The 14,827-nt window shown below is 43.7% G+C and overlaps 1 protein-coding gene across 4 annotated transcripts in view; it reads left to right on the top strand.

The window, feature by feature from the left end:
- Positions 1-14,827, top strand: part of GAS7 (growth arrest specific 7) — a 105,492-nt gene that overhangs the window by 79,508 nt on the left and 11,157 nt on the right. For all 4 annotated transcript variants that reach the window (XM_075169745.1, XM_075169746.1, XM_075169748.1 and 1 more), the window contains exons 8-12: positions 2,336-2,410; positions 5,672-5,750; positions 9,961-10,089; positions 12,081-12,204; positions 14,653-14,732. In XM_075169745.1, the coding sequence (XP_075025846.1) occupies positions 2,336-2,410; positions 5,672-5,750; positions 9,961-10,089; positions 12,081-12,204; positions 14,653-14,732 (487 nt within the window). The remainder of the gene's footprint in view (positions 1-2,335; positions 2,411-5,671; positions 5,751-9,960; positions 10,090-12,080; positions 12,205-14,652; positions 14,733-14,827) is intronic.

Raw genomic sequence — 14,827 nt, 5'->3', positions numbered from 1 at the left:
GCCAAAATCCAGCAGGACAAAGTTGCATGGTGAAGGATGTAGACTAGAGCTTTGGTTGGGAACTCCTGATAACTGAGGTAAAAGTAGTGAGCCATAGCTTTGGGCTGGACACTTATCTCTGCTACATTTAGACATTTGCATCTTCATTATAGTTGACCTATGGTCCCTTTCCAGTCTGTAGAAATTGTCACTTCTAAGACAAGATTAGTCTCATCCTAAAGTAGGTATTTAAAGTAAGTCAGGTGAAACAGGCTGAACATGGGCCGGCAGTGTGCCCAGGTGGCCAAGAAGGCCAATGGCATCCTGGCCTGTATCAGAAATAGTGTGGCCAGCAGGAGTAGGGAAGTGATTGTGCCCCTGTACTCGACACTGGTGAGGCTCGAATACTGTGTTCAGTTTTGGGCCCCTCACTACAAGAAAGACATGGAGGTGTTGGAGCGTGTCCAGAGAAGGGCAATGAAGCTGGTGAAGGGCCTGGAGACCAAGTCTTATGAGGAGCGGCTGAGGGAACTGGGACTGTTTAGTCTGGAGAAGAGGAGGCTGAGGGGAGACCTCATCGTGCTCTACAACTGCCTGAAAGGAGGTTGTAGCGAGGTGGGTGTTGGTCTCTTCTGCCAAGTAACAGCGATAGGACGAGAGGAAATGACCTCAAGTTGCGCCAAGGGAGGGTTAGCCTGGACATTAGGAGAAATTTCTTTACTGAAAGAGTGGTCAGGCCTTGGAACAGACTGCCCAGGGAAGTGGTTGAGTCACCATCCCTGGAAGTATTTAAAAGATGTGTAGATGAGGCATGTAGGGACATGGTGTAGTGGGTATGGTGGTGTTGGGTTGACAGTTGGATGCAATGATCTTAGAGGTCTTTTCCAACCTTAATGATTCTATGATTCTATGATTCTAAATGTGCCTGGATAAAGCCCTTTTCATAGTGAAGTCCTAGCCACAGTGTAGCCTTTGCTGCTGGACAACTGTATTTGTTGGTCTTGCTACAGCAGGCGTTGGGGGTTGGCTGGTTTTGTTCTCACGGGAGCAGGAAAAAGAGGACCCCTACATGCTGGGTGAAGTCTGTAGTTGTACTGTGCCATACCGAGCTGGGTATCACTGTGGGCCTCAGCCAGCTACATTCCACAGAGTGACATCCAGATCATATTTTCAGCAGCCCAGAATATCAGACCCCTCTTAGCTGGCTCAAGGGACCCCTTTTGTCTCAAATGTGCCATGCATAACAGAGCTTGCTCAACTAGCTACTGCAAATGGGCATGCCAAAAATATCCCACCTTCTGTCTTCTCATTGGAAGGAGATGGATTTCAAACCTGCTTGTGCATAGTACAGTTTTTCCCCTGCTTGTACATAGTTAGCACAGAATCAGGAGTTGCTCCACCTGGGTGTCACTCAGCTCTCTCTTGGAGATGCTCTATCGAGCAAGCTGGTTTGAAAACCAGCGAATAGCCTGTTGTTTGCCCTAGTTGGGATCGCACCTACTTTGCAAATGTTTCACTAGGAGAAGAACTCAGGAGAGCTGGAGGTGGGTTTCAGGCATAATGCACATCACCTCTGAACCAGCAGCTGCTGCTTTCCTCCCTGCTGTGCAGTCAGCTTTTACACTTGACCCCTTGCTCAACAGCTACACTTGTTCTTCTCCCTGCAGCCATTCCCATAGCGGTTGTGTGCCAACAGCTTCCCTCTTCTGCACCCTCACCCCTGGCAAGCTCAGATCCTGTTCCTGGTGTGGTGCTGCTGAGTGAATGGAGAGGAGACAAGGACAGGGCAGTGGGTGGGATGGGTGAAGGGCAGGGGCTGTCGGTGATAGAAGCCCCTGCCACATCTTCACCAGCTTTGTTGTCTGTAACAGGGAGCAGAAAACATTCAGTGTCCCTAGGAAAGGCGCCATCCAGCACCCTAAACCTTATTTGGATTTCTTCTGTATCGCTGCATTCCTTCATCTTTGCTTCAAGGATGTGCGACCTCACGTTTAGCAGCATACTGAAACACATGCTTCTCAAGTGAGCTCAATTTTGCAGGCAGTCCATGTTGCACGGTAGAAACACTTTGTCCTTGTTATTTGCTCTCCAGAACTGTATTTTTTTCTTCTAATTTTATCACACATGCTGTCCTGCATATATCCCTGCTCTTGCCATTGCATTTTTAGCATATGGAGGGGAGGGATGGATCCTGAAACTGGTGTTGCCAAGCCCTGGAGACTGAAAGGAAAATTGCTGTGGCAAGATCTGTTAAAATACAGAGAATTTCTTTAAATTATGTGTGTGGGTTTCTGCCTTAAAGCTTACTTACTGCTGTCTTTTTATTTTCTCTGTCTTTGTGTGTGTGTGAGTGTAGGATAAAGATTGAGGAGGAATATGCTAAGAACCTGTCCAAACTGTCTCAGAATTCTTTGGCTGCTCAGGAAGAAGGGTAAGTGAGTCTCTGTGACTTTTGCAGGAGACAAGAATTTTAACATAAAAGGCATTCCTCCCACACAGGTACATGTATTTTTCCCGAGTTCTCCCGTTGAGTAGAGGTTTATTTAGCTTGGCATCCTGGGTGTGTTGAGGAAGATAGAATTGCTTTGGAATATTTTTCTTTTGAAGATGTTCATGGTAAATTTTTAGGAATATCTGTATAAAACCTTGCATTTCTGACAATGTGTTTATGCTATCCTTGTTCTAGCCGGCACTAGTTCCTTTAGGGATTAGCGTGTATAAGTACTAAATTACTTTGAATATGGAAGAATATATGGAATATATACACTGCTGATAGTAGATCCATAAGGTCAGGCCAGTAGAACTGGAGCAGCACATACAGAGGGAGGAAGAAGTCTCTTCTCATCTTGGGTCTGGCCCTCCAAGAATAGCAGCAGATTGTCCCTTATTTACAGCGTGTTCATGCTTTGGAAGTTATTAAGAAGGTATTAGGCAATGCACTTGAGACTAGATTGTAATTCTTCAGTAATAATGAAAAGACACCTCTCCTGAAAGATTAGAAGTTGTTAGCTCGATCTGCTCTAACCCTTTAAGCACTGAAAGCCAAGGTTGGAAATGACTGTCTTCACCCTAGTTCTGACACAGTGTGTTTCTACTGGCAGTGAAGCTCCACGAGGTGTTTGCTCAGCTTCCAGTAGGCAGGGACAGAAATTGCAAGAGGCTAACTAGGCTGTTACTTCTCTAAGCACCTACACTGACAATGGTTTCTGTTCTTCTTTCCCCTTTAGGGGTGGGTGTTAAACTGGTCCTAGCAAAGCTAAAACCTCTTTCTTCCACATCCTCCTCCCACTTTCTCCTACCCCCAGTAGGAGAAAAAAAAACAAAGGGGAAGGAAACTAGGGGAGAGTAGATGAAAAGAGAGAGAATAAGGACCGAAGCATAAAAAAAAGTTGAAGTAGGGAACTGAAGGGGACACAGAGCAGACTGTAGGGAGCTAGGAACACTGCCTGGTGGTGCTCTGCCTGGAGAGGTGGCAAGATGAGGGAATGGAAGGTGCTGTGGTGGCCAAATTGGCTAGGACCAGGAAGAGGCTAGTGAGAAGATCCTCATTATTGGTGAGGCCCAGGAAAGGGAAAAATTCCATTTAAAAAAGTGAAGGAGGAAGAGCAGCCAACAGGAGGATTTGAAGGAGCCAAAAGTGGGACTGCAGCCTAGCACACTCAAAGTAAACATTCACCAGGGTCGTCTTCTCATTTCTGAGAAGGTGTGAGTCAGAGGACCCCATGAACTGCTCTGTGAGCACACTGGTTACCACTGCTGGTTTCATACTCCACAGAGCATTTTCCAGCTTTGCTGTCCAGCGGTCTATGGAATTGACACAAGGTATGGGCTGTCCCTCCAGGGTCCTCAGCCCTCCTTCTGGTGGTAAGAAGACCCACCATCATGTATGTGAGTGGGACGCGAGGGTGACAAGATGGGACCGATTTGTGGTATCGGGATGGTTCTGTCCAAGTTTCTGTGAGTACAGTGGTGCTGCATGTACACAGAAAGTGATACAATCCATGGTCATTTAAGTCATTGTGGTTGGATAAGAGATGCAGACGATGCTTAGCAGGCTGAAATGCCTTCTTTACTTAAATAGATCAAATAAAATAGTTAGTACCAGGAAGAACTGGACAGTGGGAGGGGACCTCAGGGCGGGACTAGGAGAACATTTGGGAGCACTTATGTAGTGGAAACAATCTCAGGTTGTTTAGCTGTGGTGAACACCATACTTGAGGACTCAACTCATTGGAGCAATGTTGGAGATTACAGATCATTATTTTGGCACTGCACATGACAGGCTATTTTTCAGGCTATCAGGAAGGTTCAAATATGACTATGTTTGAAAAGGGGGTGGGGGAGAGAGAGAAGGAGTGGGGAAATTGTAGGTTGGTCAGCTTTATATAACCTGTGCAAAGTGGTAGAATAAACCATCAAGTTTTGTAGAAGCACTCAGCGGAAAACTCAAGTGATAAGCAATTATTGTGGATGCATACAGAACAAACAATGTCAAACCAACCTAAATTCCTCCGGAATAACAGAAGAAGTCAGCATCATAGTTCTTAATTTAGTATAGCTTTTTGCAATGGGAGATTCTTGTAGGCAGCCAAGAGAAATGCAGCCTAAATAAAGCCTAAGGTGCAAAACTAGGTAAGAAATCATGCCTGCTACTTACAAAAATTAAAGTGCAGAAATTAGCTATGGAGTGAGATCCCATAAGGTTTGTCCCAAGCCCAGATTTTTTTCCATATTTTTGTTAATGACTTATGACAGAATAAATAGTGGGTTTACTGTAATCAGAGATGAGACAAAGGTAGGTGGGATGGTTGTACAATTTGAAGAAAAGGTTGCAATTCAGAATTATTTTGTTAAACTAGAGAAGGGAACTGAAAAAAATTAAGATGCATTTCAATGAGGACAAAGTACCAGGTTTTATACTTTCACAGGATGCGAAAGATACAGTTACATAACCGTTTGTGGGAGAAGGATCTGGCTATAGTGAATCACAAGCTTATTCATCAACAACTTCACGCTGTTGTCTAAAAAAGCAATCATACTGAGATATGTAGAAGAAAGAGTGTCTGATACGAAATAATCTGTTACCAGTTTAGCAACTGGGAGACCTCTGCTGGAAGACAGTGTAGGTTTGGTTATGACGCATTAAGAGGAATCTAGGCTGTTGGAGAGGGTCTAGAGAAGCATACCTGAACCGCCGTTGTCTAGAAAATAATTTGTCTGAAGGAAAAAGAAGGTGGAGAAAAAAACTGGTAATTTTCAAATACTGAAAGGCTTCTCCGAGGAGAGGTAGAATAATCTGTTCACCAAAGGTAGGGTGTAAAGTAGAAGAGGCAATGGGAAAACTGCATTGGTGAACATTTATTTTAAGGATTAGAAAAGAAAAACTTTGTTATGGTAAGGATAAGATACTGAAGTATCTTGCTTATGAAGACTGTGGCATCTCTGTAACTGGAGATTATGAACAGTGTTTTCAAAGATCTGCTACATACAATGCCAATATAATTTTGCCTTGGTCACAGAGATCGGTTATCTTCTTAGATTTCTGCTATCCCTTTTCCATGATTTTGCTGAGCATGATATGGGACAAAGTGTTCTACCATATCTATCTGACACTATCTGACAAATCTTGCAGATTTGCAGGAGGATGTGCAGAAGACAGAGCATTGATCATTGTCTCTCTGTGTTCTTTCAGCACACTAGGAGAGGCTTGGGCTCAGCTAAAGAAGAGTCTAGCTGATGAAGCAGAGGTTCATCTCAAATTTTCTTCTAAGGTAAATAGTTTTTCCTTTTGCAAAGATTTTTGCCCTGTAATTGGTGTGGATCTTCCTTCAGTGCTTGTTAGTGGGGAAAATACACATGCATATGGTACAAATTTAGAAGAATTAATAAGTTGGTGAACAAACTTACTGAAGCTCTATCCATTCTTCCTGCCAAAATCATAGTTTATTTAATCTACCCGATGAGTAACTTAAAACACATCTAGCCTTAATTTTTCATAAAAAAGAAGGAAAACTGATTCTAGAGGTTATTCATCTAGGGCTCTAAGTTCCAGCCTGTTCAAGTAAATTTACCTAGAGCTTGTACAGATTACTTCTGTAGAGTAAGAAATAAAACATAATAGTTGGCTTTCCAACAAGAGTCTACTGTATCTGTCTGGAAGGAAGAGAACCAGGACTCTGACTTCTTCGTATCGTTAGCCTTTCTGAAAACTACACTGAGAACTTACTTCATGTTATTTTTGGATCTTCTCTCAAGTGATGCCCAGGGAGATTTCTTATACAAATTATGGTATTTGTCTGGTTTTTTCCACCACATGTGACATGCTCCTGCGTCCTGTTCATTATGTTAACCCCTGTGATCAGGTTCAGTACAGGGGCAGATATCGCAGCACAACAGCCATGTTCTGGAGGAAAATTATAGCTCTGTACTGTTTGTAAGTGATTATGCAGAGGTTACTCAGGCAACCAGCTGCTGCCTTGGTAACCCACTGCTCTGCTTCGAACTTCTACTTCAGGGCTGTAATTAGTGAAATACTTTTGCTCCCAGTTGTCCTCTCATACTGTTTTCCAAGAGGAAGAAATGCACCCTGGAGTGGTGTGTGCATCTAGGCAGGCAATGTATAGGGGCTCTTTCATGATTTTACTTTTCCTTAAACCCTGCACAGAAACTCCTGTAGCATCCTCTGAACTCTGCCCACTGTTCCTGTACCTGCTTTGGGAGTTCTTGGTTCCGGCTTTCTTTTATTAACAGAGTATGTTTTTAAACGTATTGATAATTGCTATTACTTTCAGAGAAGTTATTCTTAGAAGTAGTAATTACATTTCTCGTTGATAGTCGAACGAAACCAGTCAGTGCTGGCACAAAGCAGTCAGTACAGTGCAGAGCACACCAAGAATACTCAAACATAAACACCAGCCATGAAGACATTGAACAACTTTTGTGACAGTCCTTCACGGCACTTATATTGGGGGTCATGAACAGATCGGAGAATGTGACAGCATTCTCGTGGCACTTGGAACATAAAATATTGTTACACTACTAATGCCTGTACAGACTGGCATGGTGGCTGTAGATACATGCACACGAGGAATCCTTCAAGAAGAACCTCTTCCCCAGCTATCTGATTATCCCTCACTGAGAGCCAGGAGGTGAGTTCTGCTGGAAGAGAAGATGCACACATGTTGTACTAGTTGAAGTCATGGTGGGCTGGCCTGAATATGATGGTGTGTTACCAGCCATTCTGGAAATGGTTGATGGAGCAAAGGAAAAAATAAGTACTTGTGAAATCAGCGGAATTTCTGCAGTGTGGTTTCTGATAACTCAGCTGTGTAGTTTCTCCAGCATCTAATACTATGATTAACCCTATGCCTCTGTCTTTCTGCCTAAGTCTCTACCATACTGGTACAGAGATACGGGGTCTCTGTCCTATACCTGATAACTTCTTTTAGCAACCTTCTTGAGATTTCAAGTCCTTTGTCACATCTCACCCATTCAGTGATGGGTAGGTGTCAGAGTTGTCTGTATGCACTGGTGCTTTAAATGCCTTCATCTTAGGAAAGTAGTTTATGTTTTTTTCAGCTATGCATTTGAAAGTCTTTTAGCAAGATCTTCTAGCAAAAAAAAAAAAAGAAAAAAGAATAAATATGGCCGACTATAATGCAACATTTAAAAGCCTGGGTATTCACATGTGAGTCTATTTTGATAGCTTTATGGTACCTCTTGCAAGATGGAAGTTCACACGGGGTAATGATGCTAGAGGAAAGATGACTGCCTTCACTGAGAAGTCCGCCTCTTTGATTCCCAGAACACAAAACTGGAGAAAGCAGTTGCCTTGTTTGCATTTTGAGCCTCCTGGTGGTGCGTTTCCCATCTTTATGAGGATCTTGTAATTTCCTGTCCCATTATAAACCATGTGAAATAAACAAATATCTTCTACTTTCTATTCAAGTAAAACTACTAGTGAAATTCCCTCCTCATTGGTGTGTCCCTGGCCCTGGGGATTTTTATAAGGGTTTTCACAGCAATGCCTGCTTATGTCAGATGAGTCAGGTTGCCACTTCTTTCACTGAGTATGATTGACTCATATTGGGTTGTTTACCCAGGTTAATCCATTTATTAATGGAGCAGTCTGAAGGGCACGCAGATTGTTTAGCTATTTCAAACTCAGTTGGACACAGACATTTCTATCAATTGTTATATATTGCCTCTGGAGTTCACTGAAGCCATCCTGAACTTCTCTCTGTTCCAGTTCTTGTTTCGTTGAGCGTTGACAATGCTTCTGGCACAGCTGTCAGTTTGTACCTCTGTTTTTGAGAGAGCTTGTGTAACCATGCTGTAACAGAATCGTTAACAGCTCTTTATTAGCTTGCCTGGGACCATCCTGATGATGTCATAAAAATATTGTCCAGAATTTTCTAGTCCAACCCCCCCAGTCAGAGCAGGACCATCACCCACAGTGGATCAAGTCAGCTACGTCTTTGTCTAGCAGAGTCTTGAATATCTCTAAGGACAGAGATTTCACGACCTCTCTGGTCAACCTGTTCTAGTGCCCAGCTACCATTCTGGTGATTTTTTTTTTTTTTTTTTTAAATTACATTGTTGTGACATTGCCTGGCCCTGCAAAGAAGAATTTGGCTCTGTTACCTTTGCATCTGACCTTCAGATAGCTGTAGGCCATATTAGATCACCATGGTGCCCGTCTTTATCTGCCTAAACAAGCTCTGCTTTACGCTTATTTAACCTCTCCAGGATGCGTGCTATAGGGCCTTGGCTGTCTTTGTAGCCTCTCTGCATTAAAAGGCTCTACTGAGCTTGAATGAAGTTTCTTTCTCCATTAAAATAGCACTGAAAGGCTGAAAATACTTGCTTTCAAGGACTATTTAATACTACTCCACTGTGGGGCATGTTAGGTGATTATGGACCCAACTCACCTTACGCGGGTAAGGCTGTGGATGTGGACTTCGGTAAAGCCTTTGACACTGTCTCCCACGGCATTCTCCCAGAGCAGCTGGCAGTCATGGCTTAGACAGGTACACACTTCGCTGGGTAAAAAACTGGCTGGACGGACGGGCCCAGAAAGTTGTAGTGAACAGAGTTAAATTCAGTTGGCGGCCCGTCACCAGCGGTGTTCCCCAGGGCCTAGTTTTGGGGCCGGTCCTGTTCCATATCTTTATCAACAATTTGGATGAGGGGATCGAGTGCTCCCTCAGTAAGTTTGCAGATGACACCAAGTTGGGCAGGAGTGTTCATCTGCTCGAGGGTAGGAAGGCTCTGCAGAGGGACCTGGACAGGCTGGATCGATGGGCTGAGGCCAACTGTGTGAGGTTCAACAAGGCCAAGTGCCGGGTCCTGCACTTTGGCCACAACAACCCCATGCAACGCTACAGGCTTGGGGAAGAGTGGCTGGAAAGCTGCCCAGAGGAAAAGGACCTGGGGGTGCTGGTTGACAGCCGGCTGAACATGAGCTGGCAGTGTGCCCAGGTGGCCAAGAAGGCCAATGGCATCCTGGCCTGTATCAGAACTAGTGTGGCCAGCAGGAGCAGGGAGGTGATCGGTCCACTGACTCACCTTGTTGCAGTCAGGGTTAGCAGCTTTAGTTTGTGTACTTTGGGGTTTTTTTAAGTTGCATCAGCTAGGCCAGAATCAGAGCACCTCAAGTAGTGCTCTGGATATTGCCTGCAGTTTGATCTTATCTGTAAGAAGAGAGATATAATTTAACGGCGAGAGAGGAAGACAAGATTTCCGTCCTTTTGCTGCCTTCAGTAAATATTCCCTTAACAGAGCTGTCCTGCGAAGAGCTGAGTTTTGCAGTACCTTCACTCAGAGCTCTCTTGGGGAAGAGAAGTGTCGCTGTCTGACATTGCCTTTGGCTGCAGTGTGTGTATTGTTTCCTCTCTGTCCTGAGCTCTGCTCAGCAGACGGGCCTGGAATTACTGCCCAGCTCCTCATTATTGCCATTTCTTCCTTTGTTTTCATTACCAGCTTCAGAGCGAGGTAGAGAAACCCCTGCTCAACTTCAGAGAGAACTTTAAGAAAGACATGAAGAAGTGTGACCACCATATTGCAGACTTACGGAAGCATCTGGCCAGCCGCTATGCAGCAGTTGAAAAGGTGGGAGCAGAGAACAAACTGGAGAGTTTATGAGATACTGCTGGTTTGGACAGAAAAGCAGCTGCCCCGTGAAAAGTTTCTGCTCTGCCATGAAGAACCACAAAGGTTTCTGCTGAGTGCTTTCTGCTGTTAGTTATGCTATGCCAGGCCCCTGATGTAGTTTGCTGCTTAGCTGAAATTTGGGAAACTGGGGGCTACAGGCAGGGCTAACACGTTACTGCTGAACTGGCTTGGCTTTTTGTGTCATCCTCCCCTTCCCAATTTGGGACAATATATTTCTGATACATTTGATAAAAATACTCCTTGCTCGTGTGCATCTGGAAGTCACATATATTGCCCTCAAAATTTAGAAAACCTTGCCTTAAAATAGCAGCAGGGTCGGGCCAAAGGCTCGCCTGGCTCACTATCCTCTCATGCAATGGCCAAAAGCAGATGGCCAAGGAAGGCAGCTCGAACCTGGCACAGCAAGTCACAAATCCTCTCCCAGTTCCCATTTGCCTCACAGCAAACATCCTCACCTGAAAAACCCAAACGTCAGCAGCACCCTAGTGTCAGGGGCTGTTGTAACGTGAACACCCAGTAGCTGAGGTTGTGATTTAGGGAGAGATACCCACAAAAAGTGCTCTCTTATCAGCAGTTGGCAGGAAACGGGTTACCCATGCCTCGGCTGCCAAGACGCTTATGCCAAATGGTATCCTCATGCAGTTTGCTCTTGGGTGTAAGTTGCTCAGTCAACCCAGAAGGTTGTTTGGGCTTTCATTAAAGATCAGAGCACACATGAGAAAGTTCGCCCAGGGACAGAATTGTTGCAGGATACACAAGGTTATTAGACTGTTTGTATGCCGGGGAGGCATTTTTCTGCAAAACAAGTTCTTCACAGTCGTATCTGCAAAGAAACACAGTCCTCAATGGGGATACTGAAAAGAATGAATTAGAATAGCCTTGAGAAGAAGGAATAAAAAAAGGGAAAAGCCATGTCTGCAGTGTGCCTGATGAAGCACACAGCTTCTCACCAAATTGCTTTCCTGCAGCTCCCTCTTGCGACCTGCCGAACCAAGCACAGGGTCTTTAAAACTGCAAATTGAAAAAAATCAGGTAATGCCTCGAGCGTTGTAACTGACAGGCTGGTATGACTGTAGAAAACTGCAAAGTGCTAACAAAAGTGTAATCATCCAAATCTAGTTTTAAACACTATACCTGGGAAGAAACGTGACTTATTTTATAACAAGTCCATGCAAAACAAGTTATTTTTATTTTATGTATTTAGGCAACCTTGGCAAATGAGGTGACAGCATGCATATTTGGTAATGATGTTTATTTGTTAAGACACTTCACTAATTTGCCTGTGTAAGTTCAGTAATGATACTGATAAATCAGGTTTTAAAAGCCTGAAGGACTTTGAAGTAAAGTAATTTAAATAATCAGTTGTAACCAGGTCTCAGGTTCTTGATTTCTACAGTACGAACTGCTGTTGTCATGAACCTGAATTAGTTTTTCTGAAATAAGTCTAAAAGTTTCTATTGTTAGAGTTTCTGATAAGTGTATATTGAATCCAGAAGGTACTTAAAAATAAATTTTGTAAGATACTTGAAATTCTTTCAACAATTTAGATCCTAAGAAAAGCAAATGGACAAGGTGTCTTGATGATACTGGTTAAGACATTTGGAAGAAGCTCCCGTTCCCCTTTCTTCCAGAAATAGTGATAATGTTAATAAGAAACATGAAAGTCTGATGATGCCTTTTGTACTGTGTCTTTCTAAGAACCTATGAAGTATTCAGATGCTTTTGTGATTTGTTGGTGACAACATCTGTATAGTGGTAGGACACTTCTTTGAACACTACATGGTGTCCTAAGAACTTGAATCCCAGTTAGGACCCAGTTTTATGCAGAGTCCCTGACTTCTTACTTGTGTGAAGGAGTCATACGTGGCTGAAAGCAGCTGACAGCTCTTTTCCTCGAAAACATGTGACTTTTCTTTAATTACTCCAAGGCCCGGAAAGCCTTGACAGAGAGACAGAAGGATCTGGAAATGAAAACGCAGCAGCTAGAGGTGAAGCTCAGCAACAAGACAGAAGAGGAAATAAAGAAGGCGAGACGGAAGTCCACTCAGGCGGGTGAGTACCTGTGTCTGTCAGCGGCCGGAGGCGAGCAGCCCCATGGATGGCAGGAACAACATGGGATGTAACTGCCCATCCACCTGCGTGTTTCTTATTTTTAATATTGTAGCTACAAAGTCAAAATGAACCATGCTACAAATCTGTTTGGTATTAAATCCTCTGAAGAAACAAGCCCAGTTTTTCCAAGTCAGACGTTCCAAATGATGATTTTGATAATTGGTGTGAGAACAGTAAAAGGAGGGTGGATTATCCTTTCATTTTGTGACAGTGTGCTGAGATAAGTGAAGGTTTGTGAAACTTTCAAAGTCAGATTCAAAGAAGCTCAGCTGAGGATGTTTCTTCCTTAAATCATAGTTCCTTCCTTGGTTCTTTCCTAAATCACAGTCACCCACAACTACGTGGGTGCCTATTATGCTTCCTATTACTGTCTTTTACCTTGAAAGTGAACTTTTTGTCTTTTTTCCACTGCTACTCAGTGATTAAAATGATTTCTGTTCAAGGGATACTGAGGATATAGTAGTATGTGCTATACTGTACTGAGGACACATCTACTTGATGTGACCTACGCGTGTTTTACAGAGGCTTAAACTACTTCTACAGGATCTATCAGGAACTGTCTTTCTTGAGATCTGCAAAGCTGATATGTGCAGCTCTGTTAGCTTTGCTGAAAATATGTTTTAACTAGGGCTTCCATGTTTCCTCCCTTCATAGGTCTGTTCCTTGGCAGAGTGGTCCTTCATAGTTCTGAGGCTTTTAGAACTTCAGGATAGCCTGTCTGGCTATCTGGGTTTTGAGGAGACTGAGAAGAGTCATCTGCAGTGTGACCATGCGTATAGACAACCATTTGAGGAGAAACAAAACTTATATGTTAGCAACAAGAGGTTCCATGAGAGATGCTCTTTAACCATCTGCAAATTCACAGCCTCTCTGTGTTTTCTTGGGTCCTCAGAAATTGTTTGTAATAGGTATTTATTGAACAAGCAAGGGAGAGCTGAGGATCAGATGGGAGTAACGCAGAGTTTGGTGTGAGTCTCCCCATCACTCTCCCCCACTTCGTGCCACTCTTTCGGTGTGTGGCAGGGGAGGACTTGCCCCATCCCCGCAGGTAGTGCTACCCAGCAGCCCAGCTGGGGTGCTTGCAATGCGCACAGCAGCAGCATGTAGTGATCTAGCTTTGAAATTAGGCCTGCTGCAAGTGGACGATAGGACTAGAGAGCTCTAGACCAGAGCCCTTCTATGATCCCACTGGTTACTGATAGGTGTCGTTGCTTTCTGCTCCCATGGATTGTTCATGTGTTTCACGGCTTTCATTTTCCTGGCTGTGCAGCAGCTCAGATTCACTCGGGTGGGTGGTATAACCCCAAGTCAGATAGCTTCCAAGGAGCCTCCTGGAGTGTGGCAGCCATTAGTTCAGACTTGTCATGTCAGGCTAGGCATCCCCTGTCTGGATGGATAAGCTTATTGCAGAGCTTTAAGCCCTGAATCCTGGTTTCTTCGTAGAGTTTGGTTGCCACCCCAAGGTCTAAGCCCCTGAGAGACTTCCAGATGCATTTACTTCTTTGATACTTGTTTGGTCTATGAGTCCTGTTCTTAAAGCTTAATTTGCCCTGGTTCATGTAGAAAGACCTTTTTGCACCTAAAAGAACAGGATAAATTTGAGCCCTGGACCTAGGCATCAAACCATTCGGGAAAGTGTAACAGGCTCATTTAAAGAAGAAAGAATTTACTAGCCAGAAAGCAGTAATCTCCGTGACATGCCTTCCAAATTTTCCACCCACCTTTCCCTCTCTGTCAGAGCAGAGTCTTGTAACAAAGAAAAAATTGAAATAATTGCAGCTTATTGTGTTACTGCCGTAACGCAGGAAGAAGCCAGAGCTCGACTGGAATCGTGCATCTTCAGAGGCTGGAGAACGCATGAGTGTGCAGCTGGGTTGAGGTTGCAAATAAGCATTCCTCAATCTCAGACAGCTTGAGCCTGAGCTTTGCTACCATTTTAAACAGACCTGTCTTAGAATGTAGTCTCACATACAGAGTGCTACCCTGCAGCTTAATAACTCATTATTACTGATTTCCCATTTTAATGATTTTATTTTTCAGATACAACTTGCTGGCTATGACCTTTTTTTTTAACTGAAGTAACTTGCTTTCATAGTTCTGAGCATTTTCTAAAATATTGCTTAATGTTCATATTTTCCTTTTAAAAGTCTTTCCCCCTCATTCTTTCTCACCCCAATCACCTGATCTTTTACCACACATCAAGTGCATGCATTTTGTTGAAATTTTGTTGCACCTAAAAAATGCCATGTAACAGAACTGCCTTCAACTCCACCAGGACTGACCTTCAAACCCTCTGGGTCTGTCTACAAAACCTGAACTGCAATTTCCTTCTAAGCTCCATAACACTGGCTAGAGAAGACTAATGTGTTGCTATCTTGAACTTTTCAGGAGATGACCTGATGCGCTGCGTGGATCTTTACAATCAAGCCCAGTCCAAGTGGTTTGAGGAAATGGTGACCACCACTCTAGTATGTAACTCTGTCTAGCATCTTACATGTATAATATTGTGAAATTGTAATAGTGTACAGCATTCATCACTCATACCTAGTTACTGTGCAAAGCA

The sequence above is a fragment of the Calonectris borealis genome, chromosome 20 (genome assembly GCF_964195595.1).
Source record: "Calonectris borealis chromosome 20, bCalBor7.hap1.2, whole genome shotgun sequence".
Lineage (NCBI taxonomy): Eukaryota > Metazoa > Chordata > Aves > Procellariiformes > Procellariidae > Calonectris > Calonectris borealis.
The sequence above is the reverse complement of the archived record's forward strand: the minus strand, read 5'-3'. Positions and strand labels throughout refer to the sequence as shown.